This window comes from Siphateles boraxobius, unplaced genomic scaffold, assembly GCF_051911475.1.
Source record: "Siphateles boraxobius isolate OS27281-9 unplaced genomic scaffold, OSU_SipBor_1 48, whole genome shotgun sequence".
Lineage (NCBI taxonomy): Eukaryota > Metazoa > Chordata > Actinopteri > Cypriniformes > Leuciscidae > Siphateles > Siphateles boraxobius.
This window is the reverse complement of record NW_027509119.1, coordinates 11,579,212-11,601,183: the sequence shown is the minus strand read 5'-3', so window position 1 is coordinate 11,601,183 and position 21,972 is coordinate 11,579,212. Positions and strand designations below refer to the sequence as shown.

The 21,972-nt window shown below is 39.1% G+C and overlaps 2 protein-coding genes across 18 annotated transcripts in view; one reads left to right on the top strand and one right to left on the bottom strand.

Moving 5' to 3' along the window:
* The window catches only part of mpdz (multiple PDZ domain crumbs cell polarity complex component), a 241,481-nt gene that overhangs the window by 145,556 nt on the left and 73,953 nt on the right, over positions 1-21,972 (top strand). For 10 of the 11 annotated variants that reach the window (XM_077202012.1, XM_077202008.1, XM_077202011.1 and 7 more), the window contains 5 exons: positions 629-751; positions 875-979; positions 1,597-1,685; positions 4,750-4,873; positions 4,950-6,378. In XM_077202012.1, coding sequence (XP_077058127.1) covers positions 629-751; positions 875-979; positions 1,597-1,685; positions 4,750-4,873; positions 4,950-5,096 — 588 coding nt within the window. In that variant the 3' untranslated portion in view covers positions 5,097-6,378. Of the gene's footprint in view, positions 1-628; positions 752-874; positions 980-1,596; positions 1,686-4,749; positions 4,874-4,949; positions 6,379-21,972 lie in introns of those variants that run through there. The other variant, XR_013194649.1, reaches the window with a different exon arrangement.
* LOC143710814 (equilibrative nucleoside transporter 2) overlaps positions 3,469-21,972 on the bottom strand; it is a 36,157-nt gene continuing 17,653 nt past the window's right edge. For 2 of the 7 annotated variants that reach the window (XM_077202045.1, XM_077202046.1), the window contains exons 11-13: positions 19,103-19,188; positions 17,309-17,508; positions 3,469-5,051 (exon numbers count right to left, since the gene is read on the bottom strand). In XM_077202045.1, the coding sequence (XP_077058160.1) occupies positions 5,030-5,051; positions 17,309-17,508; positions 19,103-19,188 (308 nt within the window). In that variant the 3' untranslated portion in view covers positions 3,469-5,029. Of the gene's footprint in view, positions 5,052-8,148; positions 8,214-13,734; positions 14,283-15,168; positions 15,988-17,308; positions 17,509-19,102; positions 19,189-21,972 lie in introns of those variants that run through there. The other 5 variants (XM_077202041.1, XM_077202042.1, XM_077202043.1 and 2 more) reach the window with 3 other exon arrangements.

Here is a 21,972-nt window from a genome sequence, read left to right as displayed (position 1 = left end):
GTTGTCCCGCCCTTGTGCTAGTAAACATGTCATCAGAGAAGAGATGTCACTGCAAGAAGGAGGGTCATTTATTTTGATTAAAGTGCCCCTTCTATGCTTTTTTTAACATTACCTTTCATGCAGTGTATAATATAGCTGTCTGTGAATGTAAATGTCTGGAAAGTTTTAAAGATCAGAGTGCACAACAAATACATTTATTGTCTCCTAAAAGAAAGATTGATTCTGAACTGCTGAAACCATTTGTCTGTAATTCCAGTCTTACTTCCTGCACGAGCCTACGTAGGTTTGTAATACATTTGTATAATGTTCACCTATGGTCTTCACTGGCTGCTACTTTGACCCGCTCTCAAACACTGTAGTTGTAGCTGAGACTGGAAGAGTGTGGTTGGCACATGGTGTGGTTGGCACATGGACTGGAAGAGTGTGGTTGGCACAAGGGCACATGAATAAAAAAAATGATGTGCATAGATATATAATTTATAATAAATACTGCTGTATTCCATAACATCAAGATTTATCCATTTTGATTTCATGGTGACTTTAAATAACCATGCTTTAGGGTGTGTGCTTTTAAACTTTTGATGGTTTAGTTTGTTTCTCTGTGTGATGGTGTGTGTGTGTCCCCCAGGGTCCGTCAGACTCTTTGGGCATCAGTATAGCTGGAGGAGTGGGCAGTCCTCTGGGGGACGTGCCTTTATTCATCGCCATGATGAACCCCAGCGGCCTCGCAGCACAGACACAGAAACTCTTGGTACGTGTGAGTTGAAGATGTTAGAAGATTATTTGACACATTTTTTGTTTATTTTTGTCCACCAATAAAAGGTCTGATACACTGAAGCAGATGTGTGTAATGTTTGTTAACTGTGTGTGTTAGATTGGAGACAGGATTGTGTCTATCTGTGGAAACTTAACTGAGGGAATGACTCACAATAAAGCCGTTTCACTGCTGAAGAACACAACAGGCATCATACAACTACAGGTACACAACGACACATCACACACCAGTAGTGCTCGACCTATAATATTCCTTATGAAAAAGTAGTACACTTAAGCATTCTTAAAAATTATTAAACACATATTATACTTTAAAAGAATATACTTAAGTGCAAACTAAATGTAATGTTTTCTGACCCTTAATTGTACCTAAGTGTGTTAAGAAATTCATGAAAGTACTCACTTTAAGTACACTTAAGTGGCCTTTTATTTCATTAATACTATATACTTACTGTATATTCGGTAAATGCAGGACTGTACTCTGCAACTTTTTAAGATTTAAAGCACACTTGAAGTGCACATTCTATACAATTAAGCGCACTTCTTTTTCACAAAGTATGCTATTAAATCACAGATTTCCAATGTGATGGCTTACCCATATTGTGTGTTCAGCAAACTCTCTGCTTTCCTGGGCAATAATCATGGAAATAAACCAACCTTTGGAAATGTTCAACATGTAAAACATGTCAACTAGCCCTGGTCTCCACTTTGTTTCATGATATTTACCCAAAGAAGGAAACCATTGAAACATTAAAAAGTAGTAGTCTGGTAAGTATGTGTACATTGGGAATTGCATTTTCTCACATAAGTGTGTATTTGTAGGTAGTTGCTGGTGATACAACAGTAACTGGACCCTCACCAGAGCAGTCAGCAGGACTCACAGCCAGCAGCATTTTCCATGATGATCTAGGGTTCGTACACACACACACACACACACACACACACACACACACACACACACACACACACACACACACACGTTAGGTTTCAGTATATTTGTTGGGACTCTCCATAGACTTTATGATTTTTGAACTTTAAAAGCTGTATTTTATATCCGCTATACCTACCCACTACAGAAAATTTTATGCATTTTTACATTTTCAAATAAGCATCATTTAGTATTGATGGGATGTCTACATCTGTTTCAAAGAATGCTTTTAAGTCAGGATAAGTTTCATCTGACTGTTGGTCTTCTGAGTCACATTTGGTTGAGGCCTTGTTATGGCCCACCTTAGTGTGCATTTGTTTGTTCTGTTCTTTTAATTTAGCTATACACCTAGATTGTTCTTGTGCAATGGATAAGCTAAATTCCCTATGGCAACAGATTATGCCTTTCATGTTTTTCTTTCTGATACATGCACCTAACACCTTCTTGCATTCTTCAATAGACCAAATCTTATCTGGATGAATCTCATATTTCTGTGTTAGTTCTTGTCTAACTTTTTCAGTGACTATTAGATCCATCTGTTCTCCTAACAGTGTTTTAAATTCGCTATCTGACCACAAAGGATTAGCAAGACCACCTTTTTTAGTTGTGGAGATTAGTCTAGCACTTTTCTTAATCATTTTGTGGATTTCTTTGTTACCACACAAACAAACACTAAACTTCTCTGATTACAGAGGGTACGCTTGTTAACACAAATCAACTATTGTTAAACTTCCTTGTTACCAACACATCACATTTAACTTCCCTGCCAGAAACAGAGGATGAAACACAAAATATTAGCACGTTACGCTAATCTTCCCTGAAAGAAACGGAAAGGATCTTTCACCTTCCTAACTTTTTAGAGGATAAAACAAAATTACTAGCATGTATTGCTAACTCTTCCCTGCCTGAAACAGAGGATCAAACTTTCCTCTCTAAAAGAAAAACTTTTAAAAGGGTAACCAAAATAAATAGCCTGTAAGACTACCTCTTCTCTGCTTGCACAGAGGCTAACAATATTTTAACTTGAATGCTAAAATCTTCCCTGTCTGCACAGAGGATACCAACAACTTCCCTGACTATTCAGAGGATCAAACTCTCTTCTCTAAAATAAATTTTTTAGAGGGTAACACCACAAGGTAACAAACAACAAAACAAATAATTAGCAAAATAATACTAATCTTCCCTGCCTGACACAGAGGATATCTTTTTAACATGTGATGTTAAAAACGTCCCTGCCTGAACAGAGGATATATTTTCATCTTTAAAAGACAACTTTTAAAGGATAACTTTAGGTAATCAAACACTACAGCTGTCTGATAACTCTTTCTCTGACGGCACAGAGGATAATTTTTACTGGTTTTTCAACGGTTCTTTGAATGGAGTGAAACTCACCAAATTATTGTTGTATGGAAAAAATTCCGTCTGGAAACTCAGTCAGAGATCTTTGTTGAGCTTGGTTCTGGAACTCAGTTAGCTTTGTTGAGATCTTTGTTGAGATTCAGTTCTGGAACACAGTCAGCTTTGTTGAGATCTTTGTTGAGATTCAGTTCGCGAACTCAGGCAGCTTTGTTGAGATCTTTCTGGATTCAAAAGATTCAGTCTGGAACTGGAAAGTCAGATCTTTGTTGAGATCTATGAGCTTTGAAGTTTCAAAAGTTCATTCTTTGTTGAGTTTCAGTTTCTCTATCCGGGTCACGGCACCATCTGTTGTAAACTTCTTCCTTCTTCAGTGTAGAAAAACTCAGAAGCGAAAACCAGGAGACTTATTTAAGCAGGATTCTTTATTTGCTGTAGTCTGCTCCGTACCCAAGTCAAGTGAAGTCTAACTAAGGCAGTATACATTGAGTTCATATATACATTTCAAGGGGGAGGGATTACATTGTGATGTAAATGAGCTGAGACAACGAGAACAGGAAAAGGCATAGACTTCTCGTACTGAGATGAGACAAATGGTCTCAGTAATAAAATAACAGGTGTTCAAACTTGCTCAGCATGACTCTTCCCCCGGTAAACAACGAGAACAGGAAAAGCCTAGCCTTCTCGTACTGAGATGGGACAGTCAGGAATATCCCGCTGAGAACCCCTACCGTTTGCAGAGATTTCCTGGTCTCATCATTTCTAAACTTTCTCAATATAAAATACTATTGTATTGGCAATCTAAATTAAACATTTAAATAAATTTGTAATCCTACAGTATGTTTATTAATTCGGTTCCCTTGGACAAGGACTTTGGATAATGGCATCTTTGTGGGGACATTTTGTCGATATAATGTAGGGTTTACAAGGACACACACACACACAAAATCTCTTCCTGGATGTAAAATGTAATACCATTTGCCAAATGCCACTAACAATACGAACCATTTATTTAATTTACTCTCCAAAGCCAATTAAGTTGTAAGAATGATAAAATGAACATTGATGATAACAAAATCATGATATGTACTTCACATTTCTGTAAGAATGTGACTGCAGGTTTGAGAGATGGAAACAGTGCTGTCAATTATTATTATTATTGTAAATGTTTCAGATTTTCAACCAAAATAGATTGTTAGATACAGGTTCCTGTAGTTTTAAGTGTCTCACTTCTCCTGAAGAATTCTGGCCCAAATAAATGAAAGACACCTAAACTTCTGAGTTCATTTTAACACCAGACTCCATCTAATGCTACTATAGCCAAATCTGACCACATGGATTTTAAAAAATATGAAAAAAATCCTAGGCAAATCAACTTTTCCACAGCATTGTATATGAGCAAGAATGTGACCTACACTCTTTGGCAAAAATATTTGCTTAATGATAACACTTGTATTAATGTTATTAACTAAAAATATATTTTTGCTAATTGAAATATAAATAAAATATATCCTAACTTTAAGTCAGTTGCATAAAAACGTAGGTTGATCTAACTTGAATCGGAAAGACACATTCTTAACATAGTGTCTATGTTTATGCAACTTGGCCCCTGATCTCTTCAAATTATGAGCATAAACTTTAGTTTCAATCTATTATCCATGTAACTTTGCTCTTATCTCTGTTTGGTCCAGTCCTCCGCAGTGTAAGAGCATTAGTTTGGAGCGAGGGCCTGATGGACTGGGCTTCAGTATTGTGGGTGGATTTGGCAGCCCTCATGGTGACCTTCCCATCTACGTCAAAACCGTCTTCAGCAAGGTAACTTTAGTAGATAAAGAACAGATGCCACAATACAGATGCATTGTAGAAGCATTATCTAACGTGTGTGTCTCAGGGAGCCGCGTCAGAGGACGGGCGTCTGAAACGCGGAGATCAAATCGTCGCTGTTAACGGTCAGAGTTTGGAGGGTGTCACTCACGAAGAGGCCGTCGGTATTCTGAAGAAAACCAAAGGAACTGTCACACTCACTGTGCTGTCATAAACACACATACACACAGCTCGTTTAATAAGTTTGTTTTAGGTCCTTTAGTTGTTTTAAACACTGGAATACACACTTGAGTATGAATTGTGCTCGCTCATAGCATTGTTTACTGCTAGTTTGTGGAGAAACCAGCAGACTCCCACAATCTGCCATACTATGCTTGGACTTGACAATGCATTTGTGCTTTAAAATGCAGAAAGTGCTCACAACTGCATGGCCAGATATTATATGCCTGGTTATAATATACTTCTTCGATTGACAGTTCCTGCTGCTGTGATTGCTAGAAAATGCACACATATCTCTCTTTCCTGTTGTGTTAGAAAACTGGGTACAAATGGGCCCCCTTTGGTTTCCATGAAATTTGCCAAATATTTACACTATGAAAAATACTAAAGCATGTAAAAAACAACTCCTCTATTGTAGCTTGTCAAAGGCTAGAAAAATATGAAATGTGAGAGAAATGTATTAGTTACCATCCATTTCTTTTCTATTATTTATATTGTTTTGATGGTAATTTGACCAAATTTTTTTCATTCAAAATTAGCTGCACAGGCTGTAATGACTACTTGTTGCTATTGCACACTGAGGTGTCTTACATTACATTGTATTTGTCTGCCGTATATCATGTCTGGGGGTAGGTTTACACGACAACAATGTACTAAAAACAGAAAAGTCTTTCCTTTTGCTTTTGAATATTTCCATGTACAGATGACAACGTAGTCAAAGCAATCCTCGTTCACACAGATCCACAAACATGACTAAAACTGCTGTATTATGCATGCCAGGCCAGTTGTTGGCGATGTAGTTACTTTGTAAAGAAACAATACCCACCTTTAGACTGAACGCATGCGGTCATCGTTGTCAAAAACTTGCACTTTGAAATTGGTTTTCAAAAGTCTGTTTTCAGGCCCCCAAACCGGTATTGTCATGTAAATGAACAGCCAAAACACATACAAAGTTTTCCGTTTTTAATTGAAAATGGTGTTGTGTAAACGGCCCCTGGTTCTCAAACCCTTGTGAGGATAACATGGGTTTCTCACTTAATTTCAACATGTAACAAAACAATTTCAACATGTTTTTAACGGTAAAACTTTTCATCGGATGATTCAGAAGACGAGTTGTTAATTGAGTAAACTTTGAGTCTTACATTTCAAAAGTTCTCATGTATTTCATATGTTTGTTTGGCAAGCTACAATAAAGGTTTTTTGACTCTTTGCTGAGGTGTAGATTTTTAGCAAATTGCATGGAAACCAATGAAGATCAATTTGACCCAACACAAAAAGTTAGAAAGCACAAAATTTGTACAGCATTTCCAAAACAAATGTGTGTATCGAACCTTTGCAAGCACATTAAAGGAGAACTCCGGGCAATTTTTAAGTAAATCTTGATCGTTAAACCCTTTGTGAGTACTGACTATAGAAAAAAAAACGAACGGATTGGTGATTGCTACGCGGAGCTGCGACCGCGGATGCCCAGAGCTCCCACCCAGCTAAAACGGCAGCTATGGGGGCATCGACATAAAGAGCGTTTTTGAACCTCTTAACAGACAGAAAATGCAATTAAAATGTCTGTCCAATATGAACAGGGACCCTACATGTGAACAAGATGCGTTTAGCAACTTAGCCATTGTTTCAACTCACCTAAATAGTCTTTTAGACGGCAAGCTGTAGTCTCGCGCTGCAGTCCCGTGCTGTAGCCGGAAAAGGTAAACAATGTCCAGGTGGGAGGAGCGTTGATCATGTGCGACGAGTTATGATCAGAGTTGCTTACAAGTGAAGAAGAAATGGTTCGTGTTTGTACCTTTCCGAATTGTGGCGACAGAATGCGAAAATATAAGAGCTTAAATTTTCATCGTCTTCCTTTCCTTGACCTCGAGATTCTGCAGTTGTACTTTAACTTGATGTGCAAACTCCTGTAGAAGTACTACGCGCTAAAGATTACCGCATTTGCAGTGAACACTTTGACAAGGATGACTACACACACTCAACACAGCGGGGCCGTTTGAAGAAAAATGCCATTCCATGTACGAAGACTCGTCGCACATGATCAACGCTCCTCCCACCTGGACATTGTTTACCTTTTCCGGCTACAGCACGGGACTGCAGCGCGAGACTACAGCTTGCCGTCTAAAAGACTATTTAGGTGAGTTGAAACAATGGCTAAGTTGCTAAACGCATCTTGTTCACATGTAGGGTCCCTGTTCATGTTGGACAGACATTTTAATTGCATTTTCTGTCTGTTAAGAGGCTCAAAAACGCTCTTTATGTCGATGCCCCCATAGCTGCCGTTTTAGCTGGGTGGGAGCTCTGGGCATCCGCGGTCGCAGCTCCGCGTAGCAAGCACCAATCCGGTTCGTTTTTTTTTCTATAGTCAGTACTCACAAAGGTCTAACGATCAAGATTAACTTACAAATTGCCCGGAGTTCTCCTTTAATCTCATTCCCTAAATCAGAAATATTCACATTTCAAGAAATTAGTAGTTTAACCAGTGTTTCAAGCAGAGAAAATCAAATAGGACACACTACAAAAGGGGTAAATGGTCTGCTTACTTTCAAAATTAGTTATTCCAGGAAACTAAGCCTCTAACAATTGTGAATAATGTGCAATTAATCAATAATGATTGATATCATACTGAATAGAATGATGACATCTATAGACTATTAGTGGCGAAGCGGTTTACAAAATCTGTCCAAGAATAAAGTCTTTCGTGTGAGTATAAAAAAAAAGAACATAAGTATGGTAAAAGTGTAAGCAATAAGCAATGACAGCAATAAAATGACATTCCTGAATGTGTGGCAATACTTACACACGCACACATGTACAGGAGTTTAATGATTTTGACTAAATTTATCCTGATCATGAAATTCAAAGTTGAGTAACCATCTTTGTTTCTTAAAAGAGAGAGAGAAAGAGAGAGAGAGAGAGAGAGAGAGAGAGAGAGAGAGAGAGAGAGAGAGAGAGAGAGAGAGAGAGAGAGAGAGAGAGAGAGAGAGAGAGAGAGAAAAACCTGTACATAGACAAAACAGACAGCAGGTAGAAGCAGTGTGGGGGAAGGGGGGTGTCGACATCAGTGCATTCAGTGACATTACTGGAGTTTTGCCCTCACCTGAGATTTTTGCTGTAGAACAAACTACTCATATATTTTGGTATATTGTCATTTTGTTCTGAATCTGATACAGTATAATGGCTTTCACTACAAATACATGAATAAAAGTGACCTTCAGCACACAAATGTGAGTTTATTTTCATTTATCAGATAAAAACATTTCACTACACAACTTTTTAAAAACAAAGCCCGAAAACGGAAGCATGTAAAAAAAACAAAGTTTACTTAATCATTCATCAAGTATCTGTTCTTAAGACTTTTTTTTCTTCATGAAGTCTTAATTATACAATGGTCATACACAATCCCAGAATACTTAAGTCAGTACAACAGTTTACATTCATTTGGTGGCTGTTCAAACGTGGTTTAATTGTGGTTGTCGAGATTAAGGTAATGACATTACGATTATTCGATTCTGCTTTGAACACTGTTAACGAATCATGTGTTCTTGGAGGAGTTAAAATTGGGAGTTGAAATCATGTAGCTAACAAGGTTATTTAATAAAAACAGGGTTCCTACACCTTGGTAAACTTCAAATTCAAGGACCTTTCAAGGACTTTCCAGGTCCAATACCCTCAAATTCAAGTACTTAATGTGGGGACACATTTCACGTGAGAGCAAGGAAACACTTAAGGAAACGCGTAAATGCGTTAAAAACTAAAGTAAATCAAGCAAGCTAGTAAGCATAAGCCATGAAGTGTTGACGAGATAACACATTAGCGAACCGGAGGGAATAATATGGAATATTTTACAGAAAACTTCTTGCACAAAATAAATTCAAGCACATTCAAGGACCTTTATCCATGTCGGTTTAATTTCAAAAACTTTCCAGGGCCATGAAATCTTTTTTTCATATTCACAAACTTTCAAGTATTTCAAGGACCTGTGGGAACCCTGTAAAAAGTACTACTAATCAGCTAAACTATAAAATAATGACCAGAATTTTCAACAAATTGAAACATTCTGTTTGTAACATTTCCATCTGTACAGATACACTGGTGCTATAAAAACACACACCTCTCACATGCAGATGGCACTTAGAACATTCCAGCATTACATATAGAAAGTTTCACATATTTTCTTTCACATAGCTTCATATTCCGTATGCATGAGAGGGAATATAATACAAAGACAGACGTAACAAGATCTTGATGAGGCAGTGTTGCTGAGTTCACATACAAGTAGATGAGATCTGCTCTTTTAGGTCCAGGTTATTAGAACATAAATATGAACTTTATTATAAGAGTTTACTGGCCAGTTTCACTCATAGAAAAGTTTGTCTTACATTTTACCAGAAGTATAAAACTTAGGATGTGGTCGAACTAGGGGTTTTAAACATGTTAAATTCCAAGGAACTCCTAATAATGGTAAGTTTGTAACCCTTTACAGTAAGGTTTCATTTGTTAACATTATTGTTAGTTTGTGTTATTTATTGTAGTTAAAAAAACACTTCTACTGCATTTATTTGTATTAGTTAAATGTAAATCTCAACATTTACGAATACATTTGTATGAACAAAAGTTAAATCAGTTAATGAGAACAAACAGACATTTTTATTAAGTAACATTAACAAAGGTTAATAAATGCTGTAAAACAAATTATATATATATATATATATATATATATATATATATATATATAGGTATTGTTAGTTCATGTAAGTTAATGCATTAACAAATGAGGCCTTATTTTAAAGTGTTAATAATTTTGTAAAGACAAATTAAATAATTGGCTTTTATAGTCACTACATTAAAGCCAAAGAAGTGAAAATAATATCTATATAAATTGCAATAATATCTTGAGAATATTTACTTTGTATTAAGCATATAATTTTCTACCCACTATTAGTTAGTTCTGTCAATTGAATAAAAAATTATACTTTTTCTCAGTCTTTACAAAGCAGACCGTCAAATTGTATAAATATTAGTCTTTTAGTTTTACATTTTTTCTCTGAAATGTTCTGTGGGTCTCTAAACGCCAGATTGAAAGCTTCTGGTCTAACCAATGACAAGCAAACAGAGAATTATCTGAAATGTTGTCAGTTTTATACTCATTTTTCACCTGCAGGACCATAAAGAAAAAAATTGTTTTGAAAACAAAGTTTGCATTAAATATCTGTATATGCAAATTTGAACAGATTACAGGGTTGAAGTTACATGTATTAAGAGTACAAACACGAATGCACAGTGGAGTCCATAAGTTTGACACTACTGGCGAAATAGAAAAATGCAAAACAGTTCACTATTTTAATATTTTTGGGAAGTTCGAGCAAAAAAACAAAAACACTGCTTTAAATGCACTATATGCAGTTATATCCATGTTATGGCTTGGGCAAAGTGTGTGTGTGTGTGTGTGTGTGTCCCTTCAAGACTAGTAATCCCTGAATGTACGTCCCTTAAACCACATAAAAATAAATAAATACAACTTTGTTGTATAATCCATTGGGCGAAATAACAGTTTCCACAAAAGCAACCACTGATCCAACAGATGGTTTTCAGAGAAGAACGTCCTATATTCCTTTAACATTAGTAACAATAATACTAGTAACTAGGGCTGGGCAATCGCTAAACATGAACAATATTTAGTGGTCAGCGTAGTTGAGTCAGTTTGGACGTGCTCCTGATCATTATTCTTTGTTTGTTAGTCCTGGTGTCCTGATATTCAATATATGTTATTTATGTATTAGCTCTTGGATTGTATTTTACTTTTTGCATTAAACAATTTAAGTCTTGCTTTAAATAAGGGATGTTTTCTACAGCAGGAAAACGTCTCGGTTACGTATGGTAACCCTCGTTCCCTGAGTAGGGAATGGAGACGTCTCGTCGGAGGAGTTTCCAACGAATTGGGATCACGCTAGGGAGACCAATTGCCTTTGAGTGAACTAAAATGAGCCAAAGAATATTGGCATGCAAGATTTGCATTCCGCGCGCCGCCTGCCAGTGCGGGTATAAAGCGGAAGCAAGCGCACACACATTTGCATTTCGTTGAGGAGCCGGACGGTGTCCAATCCTCTGCAAAGGTACAGCAGCATGGCGACGGGACGAGACTTCTCTGTTCCCTACTCAGGGAACGAGGGTTACCATAACGAATTGGGATCCCTAATAAAACGCCATGGTGCTGGCCCTTTCCAGCTCCCAGCTTAGCTTCCCACTGGTGCAGTTTCTTGTCGTCTTTGGCGGGAGCTAGCTAGGAAGAATCACACTGCTGTTCTGCAAGACCCTCTCAGTGGATATGGATAACGCTGGGAAAGTGTGCTCAACCTGTAGGAGGGAACGCTGCGGAAGCCCCTGCCCGCCCGAAGGGAGGCACTGGAATACACGTGTACTAACCAGTGGGGTAGTGAAACACATGGCAGTCCTTGAGGTAGTCTCAGCCCAAGGGGTGGGAGCATACTTAGCAATGACGACAGAATGGTCTGTTGAGGGGAAGACACGATGCTAGCCTGGAGAGTAGCTGGATCGTGGAAGAAATGGGGTCGCCGAAGGGACCACTGTAGGCCACCCAGTCTACAAACAACTCCTACGAGAGGTAATAGACCTGGCGCTGGGCGATCCGCCTCGCCTGGTGCCAAAGGGGTGATGGAGGAACCCACAAGGTTAGCCGTATGTTGGGGAACCAACGGAGTAAGAAGATGCACGTATCCGGTTGTGCCAATGCAGTTGAAGCCCCGTCCACAGACCTGAAACTGCATGCCCGTTGTAGTTGGCCCCCCATCCGTTGGCAGAGGCATCTGTGAAAACCACAGCATGCCTGGACACCTGGACTAAGGGAACTCCGACCCGTAGAAACGCAGGGTCCGACCAAGGATTGAAGGTTTGGCGACAGTGCAGGGTAATGCCCGGAACGTGGCGCTCTGCCACGCCCATCTCGGGACTTGATCGTGAAGCCAGCGCTGAAGCGGTCTCATATGAAGCAGGCCGAGCGGCGTTACTGCGGCTGCCATATGCCCCAGGAGCCTCTGAAACTGTTTAGGTGGGACCGCAGACTTGCCTTGAAAAGACGAGGCAGTTGAGCACTGACTTGACGCGCTCTTCGGTGAGGCGCGCAGTCTGACCGACCGAGTCCAACTCCATACAGAGAAAAGAGATCCTCTGTGTGGGGCAGAGTTTGCTCTTGTCCCAGTTGACCAAGTCCCTGTGTTCGCACAACATTTCTCTGGAGTGAGCTATTATGAGCCAGTCGTCGAGATAGTTGAGAATGCGAACGGCATGTTCTCTCATGGGAACAATGGCCGCCTCCACGACTTTTGTGAAGACACGGGGCGACAGGGCCAAGCCGAAGGGTAGGACCTTGTACTGATATGGTCGACCCTCGAATGCAAACCGAAGAAACGGTCTGTGGCGAGGAAGAATCGAGACATGAAAGTACGCGTCTTTCAGGTCGATAGCTGCAAACCAATCCTGGGGACGGATGCATTCGAAGATGCGTTTCTGCGTGAGCATTTTGAATGGGAGCTTGTGTAGGGCCTGATTCAAAACTCGCAGGTCCATGATCGGCCGTAACCCACCGCCTTTCTTGGGTACAATGAAGTAAGGGCTGTAGAACCCAGACCTCATCTCGGCTGGAGGGATCGGCTCGATCGCGTCCTTCGCCAGCAGGCAGCAGAATGTCGATCTCTTTCCTCAAGACAGACTCCGCACATGGGTGAAGCGGATGCCCCTGAACTTGGGAGGCCGGCAGGGAAACTGAATTGCATAGCCGAGCCGGATGGTACGAATGACCCAGCGGGACGGTCTCAGAAGCGCTAGCCAGGCTTCGAGAGACCGTACCAGCGAGCCCACGCAGAGCACCGGCGGACCCGCGGAGGGGCAGCGAGGTGGAAGGCAGGGGCCGGACTCCAGAGGCATTACTGCGGCCGAGAGAGGGGTCTGGGTGTGCGGGGCAACACGTACCTGCTTCCACCGGGGGGCAGGCTGCAGGGAAGGCCCTGAGGCGTTCGGCTGCGTCCTGGTTTCCACACCTCCCAGCGAGGTGAGGGGAATGAGAGTGGCGAGGCAACGTGGCGGCGCACACTGTCATTCTGACCCTCTCGGATGGGGGAGACTGGGAGCGGCGAAGCAATTGAGTGTCGACCTTGGCTACCAGTCTCGACCGTGAGTGACCCAGAGAAAGTAGAAACTGCTCTTTTATTGAAACTTTGGGAACAGAAAGAAAAGGAAAACTAAGATTCTCCACCCGGCCCTCCTCCGGGGGAAGGAGAGGAACCAAGGTCCGCTCCCGAAGAGCAGCCATTATGTCCTCTGGGTCACCTCAGGGTCGCTTCCCTCTCCTCTTCCCGGGGGGTTTAGAAGACTCCCGAGTGGGCTGGGCAGCTCTCTTGCGCCCGGCACCCCGCTGCCTCAGTGTGCGCAAGGCCCAAGCACGAGAGGCAACGATCGTGACCATCAACCGGCAGAATTTGACCGCATCCAGAAACACACGGATGTGAGAGATGTAGGAGTTCCCACGAAAGGGAACATTTGTTAATTGCAAAATTATATATTATATATATATATAAATATAAAACAATACATCAGGCAATATTCACCCATGTACGTATATGTTTTGCTAATATTTTATTTTAATTTAACAAATCGCTGAATCCTACCTTGCAATTGATTCAAATAAAACTGACATTCTGAACTGATTAACAGAAACAAACAAAATAATTGTTAAAAAAACGTGAATTTTTAATATATCACCCAGCCCTAGCAATTACTGGCATGAAAAAAATACTATTGTGATTTTCTTAATGGAGGAATAATAGAAAAATTATATTTTGGGCTGTCCCTTTAAAGTCACTGTTAAGTTTGTTCCCCTTAATACAGCATGCCAAATCTGTAAGTATTTTTTTTTAGCTGCCAAAAAAAAAAAATGTTTTCAGTTTTGTTCCATTTTGAATTTGTCCACTGTGTGTGAAGAGACTGACACACAAGCATCAGCGCAGACGCCCTGAGAGCGGATTGGTTTGGGACTGAGTGTGTGGTTGGCAGTCAGACCAGGAGACGCAGAGGGAACGAAAAAGCTGCTCCCAACGACAAACCCAGAGCCAGAAAAAACGTCATTAACGCGCCGGCCGTCTCCGCATCTTTAGGCTCCACAAGCCTCAGAGAGAAAGAAGGAAAAACGTCAGCACGTGAGATCTCAAGGTGTAGAAACAACAATAGCTGCGTTTACATTGGACCCTAGTAATAGTAGCACAGTGGGAATAAAAAAACAAAAAGGTCACATGTAACCACATCAGAATGATTTGGCCAAATCCGATTTAAATTTACATTTGATTGGATTGTAAGTAGTGGTTTAAACTTTTTATAATCCATTCGAACAGACATGTAAACACTTGATTGGATTAAACCCTGAAACTGGAAAGCTCTGTGCATGTGCAATGATGTAGAAATGGCATATTGACATATGATGCACGGAACAACCGGACAACAATGTTGTTGTTGAATATAGTGTCTCATTCCACTCATCGCCTGTGATGTCCTGCAGGACAATGTTGTCCCCCGAGTGCTTGCTCTGGACTCATCTGCAGTTCCTTGTTTTGGGTGCTGGAAAGGGTGTTTTTACTAGTGACGTGACATACGACACTGAAGCTTCAAACGATTGTATCGAGTGCACAGCACAAATCGCCATGAAGCTCCGTGCCAGAGCACGTATTGTTTTCAGAGAAACGTGATCAATGAAAAACTAAGCCTCACTTTTTTTTTCCAGTCATGTGATTGCTTCACTTTGCATGTCAGATGTTTGAACACAGACCACTTCGTAAATGCACTTGAACTTCCATAAACCCTTTAGAGAAGTTTTTTTATATAAAAGCCTGTATATAGTATTTTAAATTATCATATATTCGGGCACATACAGTATAGAAACCATACAATAATTAGAGCACCATTTACTTGCATTAAACAACTCTGAGGGTATGATTATAATTGTTACATTTAATTTGCCATACTTTAATATATGAATTATATTATCAGAAAACTGAACATTTAGCGTTGTCAAGCTTTTATTTGTGCTTCATGGATGAAACAATGGAGCTGATAAAGTTGACCTGCCACAAGATGGCACTGTTTTCAACACAAGATACTTTGAAGCTTTTCTGATTTTTTTGGGAAAAGATTCGGAGATATAAGGCGAGACACTAAAGGTTGATGGGGTAATTTTTTTAAATAGCAGATATCACCATGAAACTTTCCCAGTTGATTACCTACATTAAGATGAGAAAAAAAATTACTAAAAGTTTTCTTTAATTTAATGTTTAAATATGCAAATTGGGCATTTTCGAATTAAATATGCACTATTTCTGAGTATATATACTCTGAGTATAGGACAAAGCCATGTTCAAAATTCTTTTTTCATTGTGTTCACATATTAGATGGGAAAAATTACAGAGGGATTTATGGATATCTACTTTTTTTATCCTATAATTCAGAATATACTGTCAATAGCCCTAAATTGATTTTCGCCATGTTTTTTGGAATAAAGTGTTATATAAATCAGGCTAGGAAAAGTATATATTTACAAATCCCTCTGTAAATTTCTTCATAATATAACTAGGTACAAGACTGGAAAGTTTGGTGTGTATATAGGTGCTACTGAAGTGGAGATTTCGGACTTGGAGTATTGAGAGAAAAGTCATTTTGAGAAAATGGGCTTTAAAGATTTATATTGTAAAATGAGATTGCGCATTTAGCCCCCGACATCATTGTACAGGAGAGAGAGCGCTTTCTAACGGTGTGTGTGAGGCAGCGATCGCTGAGCAGCGGGATGATTTAGAACGCCAACTTTTGATGAATTTAGGAGAAATCTACAGACACAAAAAGACAAAGTGTAGTAAAATAAAGAATGTGTATTTCATACTTTTTTTCACCATAAGTCTGAAAGAAGACATGTTTTTGAAGACAAATATCCCAAATTCTCAAAATTGACCAGTGAAAACAAAAACTGGTTTTGCCTGCCGTGTCTCGCCTTAAAGGAGAACTCCGGTCAATTTTAACATTGAGCTGATTTTTTGGTAAATTTGGAGTGCTGTCAGTACAGGGTACAACTACAAAAATCGATGTTGCCTACACCGTGTTATCCTCTTTTTAAAATTTGCACCCTGTTGACTTAAATGGGGCAAGTTTTAAACCTGCTTTTAGCCTCTTAACATACTTGATATGTCATTACAAGTGCACAGCCATGTGAGTGATTTCATTCAGAGTGAACACGGTGAATTTGACTGCAGTAGATGTGAAAGATATGAATAAAAGAGATGTTAATTCAGCCAGCTCACATACATGTATTTACTTCCTGTTTTAGTCCACAGTAGTCGATTGTCGAGTGCGTGCGCGATCATTGGTAACTAAGCAACAGTGGAGACTCAGACTGTCAGCTGTCAGCCAATGACGGTGCTGTGTGGTGTTCTGAGAAGATCAGCTCAAATGGATAGTTAATTAGAATCAGATGTTGAACACACGCGCGCACTCGACAATCCACTACTGTGGACTTCGACCGAGTAAATACAGGTACAGTATGTGAGCTGGCTGAATTAACATCACTTTTATTCATATCTTTCACATCTACTGCAGTCAGATTCACCGTGTTCAACTGTAAAACTTAACCCATTTAAGTCAACAGCGTGTTATCCTCTTTTTAAAATTTGCACCGTGTAGGCAACATCGATTTTTGTAGTTGTTCTCTGTACTGACAGCACTCCAAATTTACCAAAAAATTAGCTCAATGTTAAAATTGACCGGAGTTCTCCTTTAAGAGGCTTCATTTCTCAATCCCTAGATAAACATCACAGCCCAAACAGATTTAAATCGTGTGACATAAACACAGACATCCACCCAATCACATTATTTACCATTCATGTAAACAATATGTTCAGATTCATGAAATCATTTTGAGTGTCAATGTAAACATAGCTAGTGATTTTTAAAGGATCATGTGACACTGAAGAGTAATGATGCTGAAAATTCAGCTTAGCATCACATGAATAAGTTCCAACTTAAATTCATTTTTGAACATTATATTCAAATGGGGAAAACAGTTATTTTAAATTGTAATAATATTTCACAATATTAGCTTACTGTATTTTGCTGATCCCATTTGTACATATTTGGAGTTGAATTGCATGTACTCACTGTGGCGCGTATGTCATGGACAGACACACAAAGTATCCGCTGGACCCGGAGAAAAGTAGCATTATTGCGGCAAACATGATGTCGTTTGAGAAAACCACAGGCAGAGTGTGTCTCTCCTGCACGTTACACAACATGAGCAGTGGCACAAAGATCAGACGAGACACGACCAGCGCTGGGAACCAACGGCTCTCTTTAGAGGGCTGCGGGAGACACAACAGAGAAGAAACTTTCATGTTATTGCTATGAAATTATGAAATAATGTTCTACCAATCAGAAAATTTCACCACAATATACAACAGATTTTCTTACGGGATGTGTGAAAATGTCTTGAACGCATGTTTATCCTTTTGTTCTCATTTAAAAATCACAACAACAACACAAAAAAAAATTACATTCAAGTGATTGTGAAAACAAAAAAGTGAATGTAAAATAATATATTGATTTTTTTTTCTCCAGGATTCTTTGATGAATAGAACGCTCAGTAAGACTTTTCAATAAGGTTTTATGTAACAGGTTATCTACATTTGTTCACATGAAGTAACAATGAAAGTTACTTCTAAAGAATTTACTAATATTAGGTAATGTTAATTTCAACATTTACTAATTATTTTGGCTTGACAAAGCCAACATACTGACCTACTGTTCTGAAGCTCGTTGCTCTGACGCAAAAATCATACATTTTCTGTCACTTAATCAATTGAATGCATCCTAGCTAAATTTTAAAAAAATTATCACACTGATGCCAAACTTTTGAATGGTAGTTTGTTTCATAAAAATATTTATTGCAACAATTACTATTTTCACCATATTTAGAGGTAAGAGGTTTTATTTATTTATTCCTTTATTTGTCTTTTTAAATGAAAATCTAAGTGAATACAAAGCAAAGATCAGAGCCTGTTTTGCTCATGTTTGCCAGTGGTGCCAACCCTAGTGGAGGACAAGTACATCAAATGGCGCTTTCCCACTGCATAGTACGGTACGGCACGGTTCGGTACGGCACTCTTTGGTGCTTTTCCACTGCATGGTACGATACGGCTCGGCTCGGTACGGCTCACTTTGTGGCGCTTTTCCACTGCATGGTACGGTATGGTACGGCTCGCTTTAAATGGTACCACCTCTGTTAAGGTTCCAAGCGTACCGTACCGATACTAAAATGTGATGTCAAAACACTGATTGGTCAGAGAGAATCGTCACTGCCAGCGTCATTGTATTTGCGAGACATCTAACCTGCTAGATTTAAATTGACAGTAACAGCCACCGCTGTCGCACCTGTTTTAAAACTACTTACTTGACTTGCTTGAAGAAAAAACTTTCAAAAAAGAAATGGCTGAATCGAGGTCAGTGGACGAAGTGCAGACGTTCCTCTCGTTGGTTGCCGAGGAGTGGATATACTATAACGAACAGTCTATTAATCCCACCCACTTTGAAGCGGTTCTAGCTGCAGTGGAAAAGCAAACCGAGTTAAAGCGAACCGAGCCGTGCCGAGTCGTACCACGCAGTGGAAAAGCGAAGCGAGCCGAACCGCGCCGCGCCGTACCGAGCCATACCATGCAGTGGAAAAGCGCCAAAAGTATTTATAGATGTATATCATATTTGTATCAAAGTGCCATTAACTTTCATTCAGGACAGGTGTACAAACATTTAACGGAAAACAACACATACTCACATCCAAATGCTTGTGAACAGCTTGTGTGTCATTTTTATCTGCAGTTCTCTTGGTGTGAATCACCCAAATGTGCTCATGGAGGGACGAAGGGATGGATTAAGGAAAGAAAAATCAAATTATTCACTTACCCACTTCAATTTTAACGTGAAAGTTCTTCCCGAAAAGTCCATCATGTTAAAGGTGAGGAAACAACAAACAGGAATGAAGTATCGTTCTGAGAGAAAGAGGTAGAGAGACAAAAAAACATCCTTATATGTATGAATCTGTAATAGTAGACATTGTGCAAGTGTGAAAGTACAAGTTTTGTTGTGGCCATGACATATCAACTCGTAAAAACCTATGTCGTGGCCACAAGATTATTTTGTCTTTATCTTTTTGGAGCTTCAAAAACTCGGACACTATGCCATTACAAAACTGGATTATTAGAAAGAAGTTCAGTAATATACAACTTGGATGTCTTGAGGGTGAGTAAATTATGGGATCATTTTTGGGTGAACTATTCCTTTAAGTTTCCTCAACTAAAGCAAACCAAAAGGCAAAAAAAAAACCTTGGGAGAACCTAGCACAGCCGGGGGACATTTTAAATAAAGCACATTTAAGTTTAAGGCATGCACAAAAAAAAAAAATGAATAGGCCGGGAAGGCCAATGACGAAAAATGTGTAGTCTAGACTTAAAAACACTGATTGAAGAAGCACTTTTAATGAGGAATGGCAGAATGTGCAAGGTTTTTTTCCTGCACTGAAAACACTGCTGTTTGCAACTACTTTGAGCGCTATTCTTTAGAGATCCACCAGATGGTGGCATTTATCAGGTTTTAAAACAATTAAGCAGAATTAAGTAGAAAACGGTCATGATTTTAATAATGACACTTAATATGAGTTCGATCAACCTCTATATTTTTACGTTTGCCAGATCACATCACATCTGACACCGTTTCAAACATCAGTCAGGTTTTGAAATTGAACGTGCACTTGCTTTGTCAATCATTAGCATAATGATTTTGAGAGGCAAGTTGTGGAAATTGCAGTATGTGACTATCATAGTTTGGTCAGGCAACGCTATAAAAACAACATGCACCTGTATCAACCTGTTATGCAATTGTGTACACAAGCCAACCTTTGTAATGTTGTGCATTAAAAACACTACAAGCAATGCACTAGTCAATTTTAAGAATTTGGGCCATTTGGCTTCCATAACATGACTTCTTTCAACAAACTTACTAGCAATAAAACATCAATCATAAACATTTATTATAAGTGTTTATAATAAATTTGCATCCGTCTGTGGATTTCAATTACAATATATACCTTTAAAGGCTGAAAGTTTTTTTTCCTCATGAACAGAGTCAGAAATATCTACCTCAGATATGTATTTATTTATTTATTTACCTCGCTTTACGGACATCTAACTTTACAGTTTGTGTGTGTGTGATCCAGGTAAACCCTACGATATGAGGACATTTTTTTGTCCCCATGAGGAAAACAGCTTGTAAATCAGACTAAATTATGTTTTATTAAAATGTAAAAGTGCAGAAAGTTTTGTGTGATGGGTAGGTTTAGGGGAAGGGTTAGTGTAAGGCACCTGTGTCAATTACACGGCCCGCCACGACTTTTAATCAGGCCCGCCAACAAATTCTGGTGATCAATTTAATGTGGCCTGTGCGCTGTTTAAATATACGTCTGTGACAATTACAACATTGAGACGCAGGTGGTACTGTCACGCTTCACTCAACCTCACTAATTTTATCAGAGAATACGGCAATAAGTAAGGAATAATTGATGATGGGTTGTTGAATTATTAGCAGATTAATGCTGTTATTAATAGAGAGAGAGAGAGGTGTACGATAAGTGTTCTTTCAACAGTGTTCAGCAGCAGCGGTTCTCTAGTTTATCTGTTCCTCCAGGATACATTTCTTGTAGCTTTTAAGTTGTTAAAATATTTTACTGATACAATCGTCAGAGCAGCGCTGACAACACGTTTATGTGCGAGTATGTGTCCGTATGTGTGTGCGTTTGGCTGGGAGAGAGAGCGTGTCTTATCTATGCATAATAAAACCTAATTTTGTGGCAAAAACATTGAAATAATTTTTCTTATTTATCCTATTGTTTACTATATTTATTTGCTTGGTCACGTATTGCTGTGAGCAGAGGTGGGTATTTACTTCATTACATTTCCTTGAGTAGGCTATTTTTTTGGAAAAAATTTACTTTTAAGAGTATATTTAAATGCGGGCACTTTAACTTGAGTACATTTCTAATGAAAAAAATGTACTTTTACTTCGTTACGTTGGGCGACGTTCCTTACTTTATTTTAATGCAATATTGTTAAATGCGTAGTTTGTTCCAAGCGTGCTGCATAGCCTATCTCTTTTATGGGCATGAGCGATGCTCAATTCACAAATGAATCACTCTTTTGAGTCGATTCTGTTCAAAGACTTCATCAAACAAGTTGGCAGATCTGTCTAAATCGGTTTGCGAATCAGTTTGAATGATCTGTTCAGTTTCCTGCACGCACTGAATCGACTGAACCGCTTTCAATTCACACTCGACTCGGAGTCGTAACAGGAAGATTTAAGAACATCAAGAGCGTTGGATGAAGTGGCCGTGGACCTACAGTCTAGTGAAAGCAAATCTGCAATCATATTGCAATCATATCTATAATCATATTTTTTGCTTTTTGTCAATGGTTCCCTTTACATGCCTTTGAATGCAAAACTCTCCAGAGAAACTTTATTTCAACATTGTCTAATAATCCAAATGTAGTTGTATAATGTATGCCTGTGAAGAGACGACTCAACGCCGGCGATATGTAATGCCCTAAATTAATACATAATTAACTAACTGTATTTTTTTATGTACATTTCTGAAATGCACTTTCTGTAAAGCTGCTTTGAAACAACTGAATTGTATAAGTTACTATTATAGCCTAAAAACCAAAGGACAGGCAATGGTTTTCAGGCTACAGATGGCAGAAATAATGCTCGTCTCTTCTGTTTTG